Source organism: Sminthopsis crassicaudata, chromosome 6 (genome assembly GCF_048593235.1).
Source record: "Sminthopsis crassicaudata isolate SCR6 chromosome 6, ASM4859323v1, whole genome shotgun sequence".
Classification (NCBI taxonomy): domain Eukaryota; kingdom Metazoa; phylum Chordata; class Mammalia; order Dasyuromorphia; family Dasyuridae; genus Sminthopsis; species Sminthopsis crassicaudata.
The window spans coordinates 257,418,848-257,430,101 of record NC_133622.1 but is presented as its reverse complement, the minus strand read 5'-3'; the positions used below and the strand labels follow the sequence as shown (position 1 = coordinate 257,430,101).

The following is an 11,254-nucleotide window of genomic DNA, read 5'->3' as shown; positions in this document are numbered from 1 at the left end:
GGGGGGGTTTGTGTCCCGTTGAAGGGCACTGAGCAGAGCGGCAGACGGGCAGGGCAGCTGTGAAAGCTGCACGCTGAGTTTCGGGGGACCCTGCATTTTAAAAGGCGAGTGAGTTCTTCACCCCGAAGTTGCCGTCCGTCTGTTCTTCGGTTCAGAGATGCGCCTTTGGGGGACAGAATTCTGAGGCGCAGCGGAGTGGGGGAGCTCTGGGGAAGGTGGAAGCCCCTTCAGTGCGGAGGAAGCCTGCTCTCTGGGCCGCCGGCCTCCGGCCGCCTCCGCTCGGACTTTGTGGCGCTGCTGAACCCTTCCCTCTCTCCTTGGACGGGGGCACAGCGCCCGGACACGAGGGGCTTCCTGCCCCGTTTCCTACCTCCACGCCTTTGCACTGGTACCGACTGGCACCGCGTCTGGCCCCGGGTGGTATTTAACGAGGATGGGGGGCGGGCTGGAGACCCGGGGCTGGCCCGGGCTCCGAGCTGTGACCCCCCCCTCCCCGCCCAGGAAGGGGCGGCCTCCTCCCCGACACTTTTGCCCACCTCTGCCCGCGGGGCGGCGAGAGAAGGAGGGAAGGAGGGGCCGCGCTCTCCCGCCCCCTCCCCCTGCGGAGCTTTCAAACTCGGGGCACCCCGGGCTCCTTCCCTGAGCTTGGGGCGGCGAGAGGGATGACGGACAGCCCAGGGCCGGGCCGCCCCGTGACGTGGCGTGGGGGAGGGGCCTGCGTCTCCGCCCCCGCCCCGCCCCGCCCCGGCCCTATGCCCCAGTCCGCCCGCCACCGAGGAAGGCGTCCGGCCTGAGCCGAGACCCCTGGGATCTGCCCGCCCTCCCCCCCTCGGACCCGGGCGGCCGCAAGTTCCAGGTTTGGAGGCTTGGGCAGAGCCGGGCGGCGGTGTGGGTGTGGGCGGGAAGGAGGGAAGGAGGAGGGAGCGCCCCCTCCCTCGGAGTGTGCGGCGGGGGCGTGGCCGCTGCGGGGGCGGGGCCGCGGGGGGCGGGCACTGTTTCTCACTTGGGGCCCCTCTCCATGGAGGCTGCCCTCCCCCCCCCTGTCCTCCAGGCCCTCGCTCCGGGCCCTGAGATGGAGGCCGACCCCACCGTGTTCACCGCCCACTCCCTGCCCGAAGACCCGCGGCTCCTGCCCACGGTGACGAGCTCGTACCTGGGCACCCAAGTGTACCGCGACGTCCTGCACGTGAGCGGCGTGTACAGCGGGGCCGGGGGCACCCCGCACCGGGCCGACGTGCCGAGCCCGCTCAACGTCCGCCTGGGCGCCCCCGCCCGGCCCGGGGCCTCCCTGCAGGAGACCTTTGCCCTGGACACCGAGGCAGGTGGGCCCCGGCATCGGGCGCCTGGCAGGGGGGTCGCCCCTGGGCCCCGCTCCCCACGTGGCCGGCACCGTCACCCTGAACTAGTCACCAGGGGCGCGGCTCCCGAAGGCCGGGGTCCCTCCTCCCGCGTGCTCCCCCGGGCGGCGCCCGCTTCCCTGAATGTGGCAAGCCCAGCCCCCCAAAGCTGCACCTCCCCCGCCCCGCCCTCATGGGGGGCTCCCTCTGGCACCGGCCTGTGCCCCACCCCCATCCCGCCCTCATGGGGGGGCTCCCTCTGGCACCGGTCTGTGCCCCGCCCCCGCCCTCGCCCCGCCCTCATGGGGGGCTCCCTCTGGCACCGGCCTGTGCCCCGCCCCCATCCCGCCCTCATGGGGGGGGCTCCCTCTGGCACCGGCCTGTGCCCCGCCCCCGCCCTCGCCCCGCCCTCACGGAGGGCTCCCTCTGGCACCGGCCTGTGCCCCGCCCCCATCCCGCCCTCATGGGGGGCTCCCTCTGGCACTGGTCTGTGCAGTGGCTGCTTTATGGCCCCCCTTAATGACCAGAGAAGTCACTGCCCTCAGACCTCGCCCCTGCCCCGCTCACTCTCTTCCCCCTCCCGCAGGGACTTTTCTCCATAGCCTCCGAGGCCGGGACTTCTGGGCCTCCCACAGAATCTACGCCCACCGGGCGCTGCCCCACCTGCTGGTCTCCAGCGTGTCCGTGGGCCGAGCGGGTCCCAGCAGCCTGCCCGTCACGGTGCCCCTCCGGGCCGAGTTCAGGCCCCACAGCCCCGACCTAGCCCTGCACCTGGGGCCTGACTTCCGGGGCGCTCGGTGAGTGGGGGCCAGGGAGCGGAGAGAGGGGGCCGGGGAGCCGGGGTGGGGGCCGGGGAGCCGGGGTGGGGGCCGGGCGCGGCGGGGGCGGGGCGGGGGCGGCAGGGGGGGGGCCGGGGAGGGGGGGGGCGGGGAGCCGGGGTGGGGGCCGGGCGCGGCGGGGGCGGGGGCGGCAGGGGGGGGGCCGGGGAGCGGGGGGGGGGGGGGGGGTGGGGGCCGGGCGCGGCGGGGGCGGGGCGGGGGCGGCAGGGGGGGGCGGGGAGTGGGGGGGGGCGCCGGGCGCGGCCGGGCCTCCTCTCCAGGAGCCCGCGCTCCCCCCCCCAGGTACCTGTACGGCCACACGCTGGTCCCGGAGGAGCCGGGGGCCCCCCCGGCGGAGGTGCACATGCTGTGGAGCCCGGTGCCCCCCGCGCTGACGCTGGCGGAGGGACGGGAGCGCACGTGGGACTTCCTCACGGTGGTGGGGGGCAGCCGGGAGGAGGCGGAGGCCCGGTTCCTGGAGGCCGCCTCCCTGCGGGCCGCGGGCACCTTGTACAGCAGCCACGCCGACGCCTGGCGGGCGCTCTGGGCAGAGTGTGCCCTGGACCTGGCGGGGCCCCTCCACCTGCGCCGGGCCCTCCGGGGCTGCCTCTACTACACGCTGAGCGCCCTCCCTCCTCCGGGCGCCCGGGAGCCCTTCCTCGGGCTCAGCCCCGGGGGCCTTTCCAATGGGAGCCGAGACGAGTGTTACTGGGGCCACGTCTTCTGGGACCAGGTGAGACCCCGGCCCCTCCCCGGCCCCTCCCCGGCCCCCGGAAGCCCTGCTGCCCCCACTGAAGCCCCCCCTTTGCCCCAGGACCTCTGGATGTTTCCCAGCATCCTGCTGTTGGACCCAGAAGCTGCCAGGAGCATCCTGGAGTATCGAGTGCGGACGCTGGCCGGGGCCCTGCTCAACGCCCGGGAGCTGGGCTTCCAGGTGGGGCGCCGGGCCCTCCCCTCCCCCAGTCCAAGGGCCCCCTTCTGGTCAGGGCCAGAGGCGGACCTCCGCCAAGAGTCAAGGCTCAAGGGGGGGAGAGCCCTATTTGTCCCCCTCCCCCTCAGGCCGACTCCCAAGCACGACTTTGTATCTCCTGCCTCGGTGCTTTTGCCCCAGCCGGGGCTGACGCCTGGCGGGACCTCAGCTCTGCCTGTGTCGGCGTCCCCGCGCCTCGGTTTCCTTGGACTCATTTGTTTCTCCAGTGAAGCCTCCAGGATGGCGAAGGGCGCGTGCGCTTGTCTTCATGGGAAGGGAAAGGACCAGTGAACGGCCCATTTTACAGAGGAGAAAGCGAAGGCTAAGTGCGGGCCCTCGGAGGGTCTGGCCTCTGGCCTCCAGGCCTCCTCTCCCCCTCCCCTCCTCAGGGTGCCAAGTTTGCCTGGGAAAGTGCCAGCTCTGGCAGGGAAGTCTGCCCCGAGGAGGTTTATGGGGCTCAGGAGATCCACATCAACGGGGCCGTGGCGCTGGCCTTTCAGCTCTACTACCAGACCACCCAGGTACCTCCGGGAGGAGGGGCGACGGGGCAGGTGTGGCCCTGGGTGCCGGGGGATGGGACGGGCCTCGGGAACTGCGGCTCTCCCTGCCCCCCCAGGATCGGCGGCTCTTCCAGGAGGAGGGGGGCTGGGAGGTGGTCAGCGCCGTGGCCGAGTTCTGGTGTAGCCGGGTCACCTGGTGCGCGCAGGAGCAGAACTACCACCTTCGAGGTGAGTGCCGGGAGAGAGGGGGCTGCAGGGGCGGTTCCCCCCCCACTGACAGGATGTGGGCCCCCCCCCGCAGGAGTGATGCCCCCGGACGAGTACCACTCCGGCGTCAATAACTCCGTCTACACCAATGTCGTGGCCCGGACCAGGTGAGATCCAAGCGGGGGAGGAAGGGGGCCCTGGGGGAGGGGGACGGCCCTGCCCCACCCTCAGCTCCCCCTCCCCCCTGTCCAGCCTGCACTTCGCCGTGGATCTGGCCGGAGAGCTGGGCCGGCCCGTCCCCGAGCGGTGGGCAACGATTGCCGAGAAAATCAAGGTGCCTTTTGATCCCGAGAGAAATTATCACCCCGAGTTCGACGGGTACGAGCCTGGTGAGTGACCGAATGGCCGGGCGCGGCGTCTGGCTCCCACTCACGTGGGCACACAAACGGGCACGCACTGTAACCTGCACACGCCCTGCACAGCCCCGTGGGTACGGGTCCATGCCCCTTTTAAGGAGCATTTGCTATATTGTGTAAGTGCACACACACACACACACACACACACACACACACACGTGAAGCCCGGACTCCCATAAAAAAAGCCTTCTAGCCAATAAGGGCCCCTGCCCTTAGATCCTCGCCCTCCCCACCCCCTCTTTCTCCTGGCGGGTGCCAATGAGGAGACACCTGACCCTTTGCAGCTGCCCCGGAGCGGTGGTCCCCGCTCCGCTCCCCTCCCCTCCCCCATCCATCCACATCTGGCCCTGCACCACGGGCCTCCCCTCTCAGGTCGTCCAGCCCTTCCCCCGTCACTAAGCGCTGCCCTCCATCCTTTTCTTCTCTCAGGGATCTCAGGGGGGGGCACAGGACGGGCAGAGGTTAGTGGGACCGCAGACCATCGGCCCCCCTTTGTCCCTGTGAACCCCCTCTGGTCAGCGGCTCAGGGAGGAAGGGCTTCCCAAGAGCCAACCCAGGCCTTAGGGCTTTGTAGACATCACCTCATCCAACCCTCACAACCACCCTAGGTACTCCCATTGTACAGATGAGGAAACTGAGGCGAGGCTGAAGCGCCTCCCAGGGCCGCACGCCCGGGTCATACCATGTTGCGTTTATGAAACATTTATTTTAGAAACGTTTTAATTTTTCCTGTTAAATACTTCCCAGTCCCGAGCATCCATGTTTATAATTCGGAACTCCCCTCCCATCCTGCCCCACCCCTGCCATCTTTCGGTCCCCCTGAATGTCGCCCCAGGAGAGACCGTAAAGCAGGCCGACGTGGTGCTCCTGGGCTACCCAGTGCCCTACCCGCTGAGTCCCGACGTTCGGAGGAAAAACCTGGAGATCTACGAAGCGGCCACGTCCCCCGAGGGCCCGGCCATGTCCTGGGTAAGGGGTTGGCCAAGCCCCTGCCCAGGCCCCTAGGGCAGAGCGTCCCCCTCCCCTAGTCCAGCCCGGGCCCCTCCCCTAGCCGGCCAGCCACCCCGGGAAGGGGGAGAGTGGGCTAGCTGGCCAGGGCTTCCCTTAGGGCTTGGGGCTGGCAGGGCTTCCCTTAGGGCTTGGGGCTGGCAGGGCTTCCCTTAGGGCTTGGGGCTGGCAGGGCTTCCCTTAGGGCTTGGGGCTGGCCAGGGCTTCCCTTAGGGCTTGGGGCTGGCAGGGCTTCCCTTAGGGCTTGGGGCTGGCAGGGCTTCCCTAGGGCTTGGGGCTGGCAGGGCTTCCCTTAGGGCTTGGGGCTGGCAGGGCTTCCCTTAGGGCTTGGGGCTGGCAGGGCTTCCCTAGGGCTTGGGGCTGGCCAGGGCTTCCCTTAGGGCTTGGGGCTGGCCAGGGCTTCCCTTAGGGCTTGGGGCTGGCAGGGCTTCCCTAGGGCTTGGGGCTGGCCAGGGCTTCCCTAGGGCTTGGGGCTGGCAGGGCTTCCCTAGGGCTTGGGGCTGGCAGGGCTTCCCTTAGTGCTTGGGGCTGGCAGGGCTTCCCTAGGGCTTGGGGCTGGCAGGGCTTCCCTAGGGCTTGGGGCTGGCAGGGCTTCCCTAGGGCTTGGGGCTGGCAGGGCTTCCCTTAGTGCTTGGGGCTGGCAGGGCTTCCCTAGGGCTTGGGGCTGGCAGGGCTTCCCTTAGGGCTTGGGGCTGGCAGGGCTTCCCTTAGGGCTTTGGGCTGGCAGGGCTTCCCTAGGGCTTGGGGCTGGCAGGGCTTCCCTTAGGGCTTGGGGCTGGCAGGGCTTCCCTAGGGCTTGGGGCTGGCAGGGCTTCCCTAGGGCTTGGGGCTGGCAGGGCTTCCCTAGGGCTTGGGGCTGGCAGGGCTTCCCTAGGGCTTGGGGCTGGCAGGGCTTCCCTAGGGCTTGGGGCTGGCAGGGCTTCCCTAGGGCTTGGGGCTGGCAGGGCTTCCCTTAGGGCTTGGGGCTGGCAGGGCTTCCCTAGGGCTTGGGGCTGGCAGGGCTTCCCTTAGGGCTTGGGGCTGGCAGGGCTTCCCTTAGGGCTTGGGGCTGGCAGGGCTTCCCTTAGGGCTTGGGGCTGGCAGGGCTTCCCTTAGGGCTTGGGGCTGGCAGGGCTTCCCTTAGGGCTTGGGGCTGGCAGGGCTTCCCTTAGGGCTTGGGGCTGGCAGGGCTTCCCTTAGGGCTTGGGGCTGGCAAGGCTTCCCTAGCGCTTGGGGCTGGCAGGGCTTCCCTAGGGCTTGGGGTTCCTTTGTGGGGCCACGGCGTTCTTGGCTTGGGTTCCTGAGGTCAAGGACACCTTGGGCCGCAGAGCATGTTTTCGGTGGGATGGATGGAGCTGAAGGAGCCGAGGAAGGCCCATGCACAGCTTGAGAAGTGCTTCCAGCACATCTCGGAGCCCTTTAAGGTCAGCGGACCCCCTCCCCTGGACTGGATCCCCAGGACCCCTCATTTATCCAGGGGCTCTGCCTCTGAGAAAGCTCCCCCACAAACCTTTGAAACTCACCCTAAGCTACTGACCCTGCCAAGGGTGTGAGGGGGAACGGGGGGGTGGGGGGGGGTTGCAGGGAAGCCCAGAAGTTGTCCTTGTAGGTGTGGACCGAGAACGCCGACGGCTCCGGCACTGTGAACTTCCTGACGGGAATGGGGGGCTTCCTCCAGGCAGTGCTGTTCGGGTACACTGGGTTCAGGTGAGTGTGGGGGAGGCGGAGGGGGGGCAGGGGCCCGGCCTCCCCCAGCCCCTCCCTCTGGACGTCCTTTCTCAGGATCACCCTGGCTGGGCTGGCCTTCGATCCCACCTGCTCGCCAGAGGTCCCGTCCCTGCGGGTCCCGGGGATCTCCTACCTGGGGAACAGGCTCTCCTTCTCCTTCTCGGCCGACACGGTGACAATTGCAGTGACGGCCTCGGAAAGGGAAGGGGCCCCTCCCTTGGAGGTTGAGCTGAGACCCTCTGCTAAGCGACTCCCCCTGCCTGTGGGTAAGTTGCCCTTCTCAAAGAACTTCTCTCAAGTCAGCAAGCATTTATTAAGTGCCTGCTGTGTACCAGCCCTGTGCTGAGCCCTGAAGATACAAAGAGGCAAACCCAGGCCTTCTCCTCCAGGGGCTGACAGTCCCCCCCTGTTAGGATTACTAGGTGAGAACTCAGGTGATGGAAGGAGCAGGCTCATTGGCTGAGGTGGTTCTTTCCGCCCCCCCAACTTCTGGGCTGGGGAATAGCGCTTCTCCCTCCCTGGGCCGACCTCCCCATCCTTTGGGGGTGCGGCCTCCCCCCAGCGCAATTCCCAGCTTCCTCCTTGCATGCTCTGTCTTGGATGTGGGTCTGGGTCTCCCCTTAGGACACAAGGTCTCCTTCCCCACCACTGCTGGGAGGATCCAGAGACGGCCCTCGTAGGAAACCAGGAAGTAGGACCCCCCCAGGAGCCTTCTGAAGCGGGAGGAGATGCCAGATCACCCCCACACACACTGGGCAGAGGGTGGGGGGGGGTCTGTCCTTGGCTGGTGCTTGGCCCCCTTGCCTGCCTCCTGTAAGGGCCCCAGCCTCTCCTTCCCAGATCCATTCGACACAGGCTGCCCGAAGCCCTGCAGAGGCCCAAGCCCTCCCCCCATGCCTGACCATGGCATTCAAGGCCTTGATTCTCCTCCAGTCGGGAGCCTAGGTCACTCTGGGTGCCTCTGTGCCCCGGATCCACGTTCCGCCTCCACCCCCCACCTTGGAACCTGCTAGGGGGCTGCGTTCTCCAGGGCCCCTTCCTTCCCTCAGCCTCTGACCAGCCTCTTCTCCCCTTCTTTCAATCCTGTTGTCAGTGACTTGAGTACTGGTGTGGCCCACACTGTGTGTACACAGTAGGAGCCCAATAAATGCTGACAGAATTGAGTGGAAGGAGCCTCTTCTCTCCCCCCCTCAGAAGCTCCCCTAGGGAAGCCCGGAATAGCACTGCCTGACCTGATCCACGCTGAAGCCTCTCAGAACTGAGTGTGGACCTGAACCGCCCACCAGCCTGTGGCTGGGAGTGTGCAGCCCCGCCCCCCCCCCCCCCGCCCTGCGGGCAGAGACCACTGGGGGGAGGAGGGGGGAGATCCAACCATTAAAAACCCAGGCTCTCTTGGCTTGAGACAGTCATTTATTGTGCACCTCCCCGTGCAGAGCCTGTGGCCGGCCCTGGTGGGGCGGGGGAGGGGACGCTGGGGACTGAGGCCTTCGGGTGGGAGGTTGGGTCTGGAGAGAAAGCCGGGCCAGAGAAGGGAACTGAGACCCAGTTGGGGACACTCACAGGACGAGTAAGCAGGCAAAGGAAACTGAGGAAGGCCGCGGGGGAGGCGCAAAGGGCAGAGGGGGTGGCCGGAGGGGGGGCCCCAGCGGCTGAATCTGCTAAATGCCGGGAATGGGTGGAGAAAAGCATGGGCGAGCCTGGGGAACTCCAGTGGGAGGTGGGCACTGTGGGCAGCTCCTTGGAGCCTCCGGGGGAAGGGCCGGCGGGGTGGCTTGGAGCCTCCCCACAGGCAGCGTTGGGGCCCAGGGAGCAGAGGGGCTCCACCCTGCAATTAGGGTCCAGGCCCACTGCGGGCCCTCCCGCCCCCACCACACCCACGGCGGGGGATGGCTGGCGGGAGGGGGCGGAGGCGGGGCCTGCGCTGGGGCAGACGGGGCCACCCAGGGTGGGAGCTGGGGGACCAAAGTGGGCGGCAGAGAAGGCGCCTCTCCGCTCCCCTTCCGTGCCGGGGAGCGCAGCTGGAGCCCCCACGTGTGCAGGATTTCAGTCTCCCGAGGAGTCTCCCCCTCGGCTCTGGACCCAGTCCCGCCAGCCCGGGACTGACGCACTCCCAAAGCAGCGCGCGCCTCGGTTTCCCCGCATTCCCCGCACCCACTTTACTGGCTCCCGAGCGCGCCCGGAGTCAGGCCTCGGGAAAGCTGGAGAGCGCCGGCTGGGGCAGTGACGTGGGGGCTGGAGGGACTGGCTCGTGGGGGGGGCTTGAAGGAGGAGAGACGTGGGGGGGGGAGGACGTTGGGGAAGAGGGAGGGAGCTGGGGATGGCTTCAAACTGGCCCCACCCAGGCCTTCTGCCGAAGGGGGGGGGGAGGACTCGGGAACCCCAGCGCCTTGGGACAGCTGGGGGGCGGGGAAGGGCCGAGCGGAGCCCCGGGGAAACCTTGGGCCAGGGGAAAAAAAAAAAAAAAAACCAACTCGCAGCCTGAGGGCGGCCGGCCTCCCTTCCCATCCCAGACTCGGACCCAGGGGCCCTCCAGGCCCCAGACTGAGGCTGCCTGGGGGGGTTGGGGGGCGGAGACGAGTGAGACCAGTCTGAGGCTGCCTGGGGGGGTTGGGGGGCGGAGACGGGGGCCCTCAGGGGCGAGGCGGGGGCTCAGTCATAATCCGCCTCGTGGAACTTGACGCTGAAGTAGCTCATGGAGCCCTGGGCGAGGCGGGACAGGTGCAGGGCCCCGGTCACCACCAGCGCCACGAGCAGCAGGGGCAGCAGCAGCGTCCACACCGTCGCCAGGATGTTGTAGCATTTGGCCTTGGAGCCGAAGCGCTGCGCCGCCTCCAGATCCCCCGCCACCTTCTGGTCCCGGGCCTGGGGCAAGGACAAATCATTAAACACCCCTGGAGTCGGCCCGCACAAAGCCCCGGCGGCCCCCGGGAAAGGCGCGAATTTAGGGTGGGCGCTGCTCGGGCACACCCGGCCCCCCCCTGGGCCCCGGCCCCCCTCCTGCACACCCGGGCCCCGGCCCCCCTCCCCCCGCACACCCGGGCCCCGGCCCCTCCCGCCTCTAGGCGAGTTCTCCAAGGGAAGGGGCGCCAGGCTAACTTGGTTTCCCGCTTCCTTTCCCCTCACTTCGGCGCTCCTCAGCCGCTGAGGGGAGCGCACGCCAGAGAACAAACTCCTAATAGTGCCGGCGATATAACTTTCCGGGGGGCCAAGTTCCAGCTCCACCCGAAGAAAAACGGGTTCCCAGACTTTACGGGCTGTCCCAGGCGTTCCCGACACTCGAGGAACGGAGAAGCCGCTTCTGTGAGCAGACGGAGCCTCCGTCCCCATGGGGCCGGGTCTCTTACTGCCTGGGGTCCGGGCCTGGAGGGCGGGAGGTGCGGGCAAATGCTGCTCGGGGACAGGCCGATGGAAAGCGTCCCCCCCCCCCCCCCGCAGTCTGGGAAGGTCCGTGCGGTTCAGGGCCCCCTCACACTGCCCGTTATTCCCACGGGGACACACGGCGTTTCTTAGGTTCGCCCCAAGGTAACCCAGCCTCTTCCCTCCCCTTGAGAAGGGTGGGACTGGCCTTCGAGCTCAGCGATCTGCCCGGGGGGCCTCCGGCACTCTAGGCCTACGATCCCCACCCCAGAGTGCCCGTGCCCACGCCAGGATTCTCGCCTCGCAGCCGGGTGGGACACGCCAATCGGGAGCACCCCCTTTTTGTCCCCACCCCATCACCCTACCTTGATGGAATAGGCCAGAGCCAGGAAGCCCAGACAGCAGAGATTCAAGTAGAGGGTGTTGAAGACGGACCATACCAAGTGGTCTCTTGGGGGGCGCGGAGCCCCCATAGGGATCACGGTGGCGGAGCTGGGCTCGGAGCCGCGGGGGGTCATGGGCAGATGCTCCCCGCGGGGGTACGACGTGTCCATGGGTTCGAGTCCCGTATCTCCCTCACGAGCTCGGCCAGCCCAACTCCGGGGAGGGAGCTGGCTGATCCCTTTATAAAGCTCGCGCCCGGCCGCGCGGGTCTCTATATAGAACAGCAAATGATAGCCTGGCCGAGGGGCACGGGGTGGGGGTGGGGCGCAAGAACCCCGGCCAGAGCCATCCCCGTTCCCACCCAGCCGCAGGGCGGCGGGCCCGGAGCCTCCCCACCCCACGCCCAAACCACGCTACCCTCAGAGGGATGGTTTGGGGCCCCGCTAGTTCAATCGTCTGCCAGGGGAGCAGCTGTCAGGGAGGAACCTCCGTCTGCTACCCAAGAGCAGCAACTCCGAGCCGCCGGCCAGAGAGGTTAAGTCATTTAGCC

The 11,254-nt window shown here is 68.3% G+C and overlaps 2 protein-coding genes across 3 annotated transcripts; one reads left to right on the top strand and one right to left on the bottom strand.

Moving 5' to 3' along the window:
* Nucleotides 1-656: 656 nt before the first annotated feature.
* On the top strand, nt 657-8,126 carry PGGHG (protein-glucosylgalactosylhydroxylysine glucosidase). Of its 2 annotated transcripts, none has more exons than XM_074272510.1 (14): nt 657-856; nt 1,025-1,322; nt 1,924-2,134; nt 2,459-2,888; nt 2,970-3,089; nt 3,515-3,646; nt 3,742-3,853; nt 3,927-3,999; nt 4,085-4,221; nt 5,084-5,217; nt 6,564-6,659; nt 6,845-6,942; nt 7,018-7,229; nt 7,588-8,126. In XM_074272510.1, the coding sequence occupies exons 2-14, from the start codon at nt 1,073-1,075 to the stop codon at nt 7,641-7,643; spliced, it is 2,061 nt and encodes a 686-aa protein (XP_074128611.1). In that variant the 5' UTR covers nt 657-856; nt 1,025-1,072; the 3' UTR covers nt 7,644-8,126. The 2 variants fall into 2 exon arrangements, with proteins under 2 accessions (XP_074128611.1, XP_074128610.1); XM_074272509.1 differs by having other exon boundaries at nt 730-856; nt 1,052-1,322.
* A 1,397-nt stretch (nt 8,127-9,523) lies between these two features.
* Nucleotides 9,524-10,982, bottom strand: LOC141545452 (interferon-induced transmembrane protein 5-like). The gene is made up of 2 exons (XM_074272511.1): nt 10,686-10,982; nt 9,524-9,825 (listed from the first exon to the last, which is right to left on the bottom strand). The coding sequence occupies exons 1-2, from the start codon at nt 10,872-10,874 to the stop codon at nt 9,613-9,615; spliced, it is 402 nt and encodes a 133-aa protein (XP_074128612.1). The 5' UTR covers nt 10,875-10,982; the 3' UTR covers nt 9,524-9,612.
* Between the last annotated feature and the right edge of the window lie 272 nt (nt 10,983-11,254).

Coding starts and splice junctions, on each gene's coding strand:
- LOC141545452 (XM_074272511.1), bottom strand. CDS start 10,874: ATGGACACGTCGTACCCCCGCGGGGAGCATCTGCCCATGACCCCCCGC. Junction 9,826..10,685: donor CTCTGGCCTATTCCATCAAG/GTAGGGTGATGG, acceptor TCCTTGCCCCAG/GCCCGGGACCAGAAGGTGGC.
- PGGHG (XM_074272510.1), top strand. CDS start 1,073: ATGGAGGCCGACCCCACCGTGTTCACCGCCCACTCCCTGCCCGAAGAC. Junction 4,222..5,083: donor GTTCGACGGGTACGAGCCTG/GTGAGTGACCGA, acceptor ATGTCGCCCCAG/GAGAGACCGTAAAGCAGGCC. Junction 7,230..7,587: donor GCGACTCCCCCTGCCTGTGG/GTAAGTTGCCCT, acceptor GTCTCCCCTTAG/GACACAAGGTCTCCTTCCCC.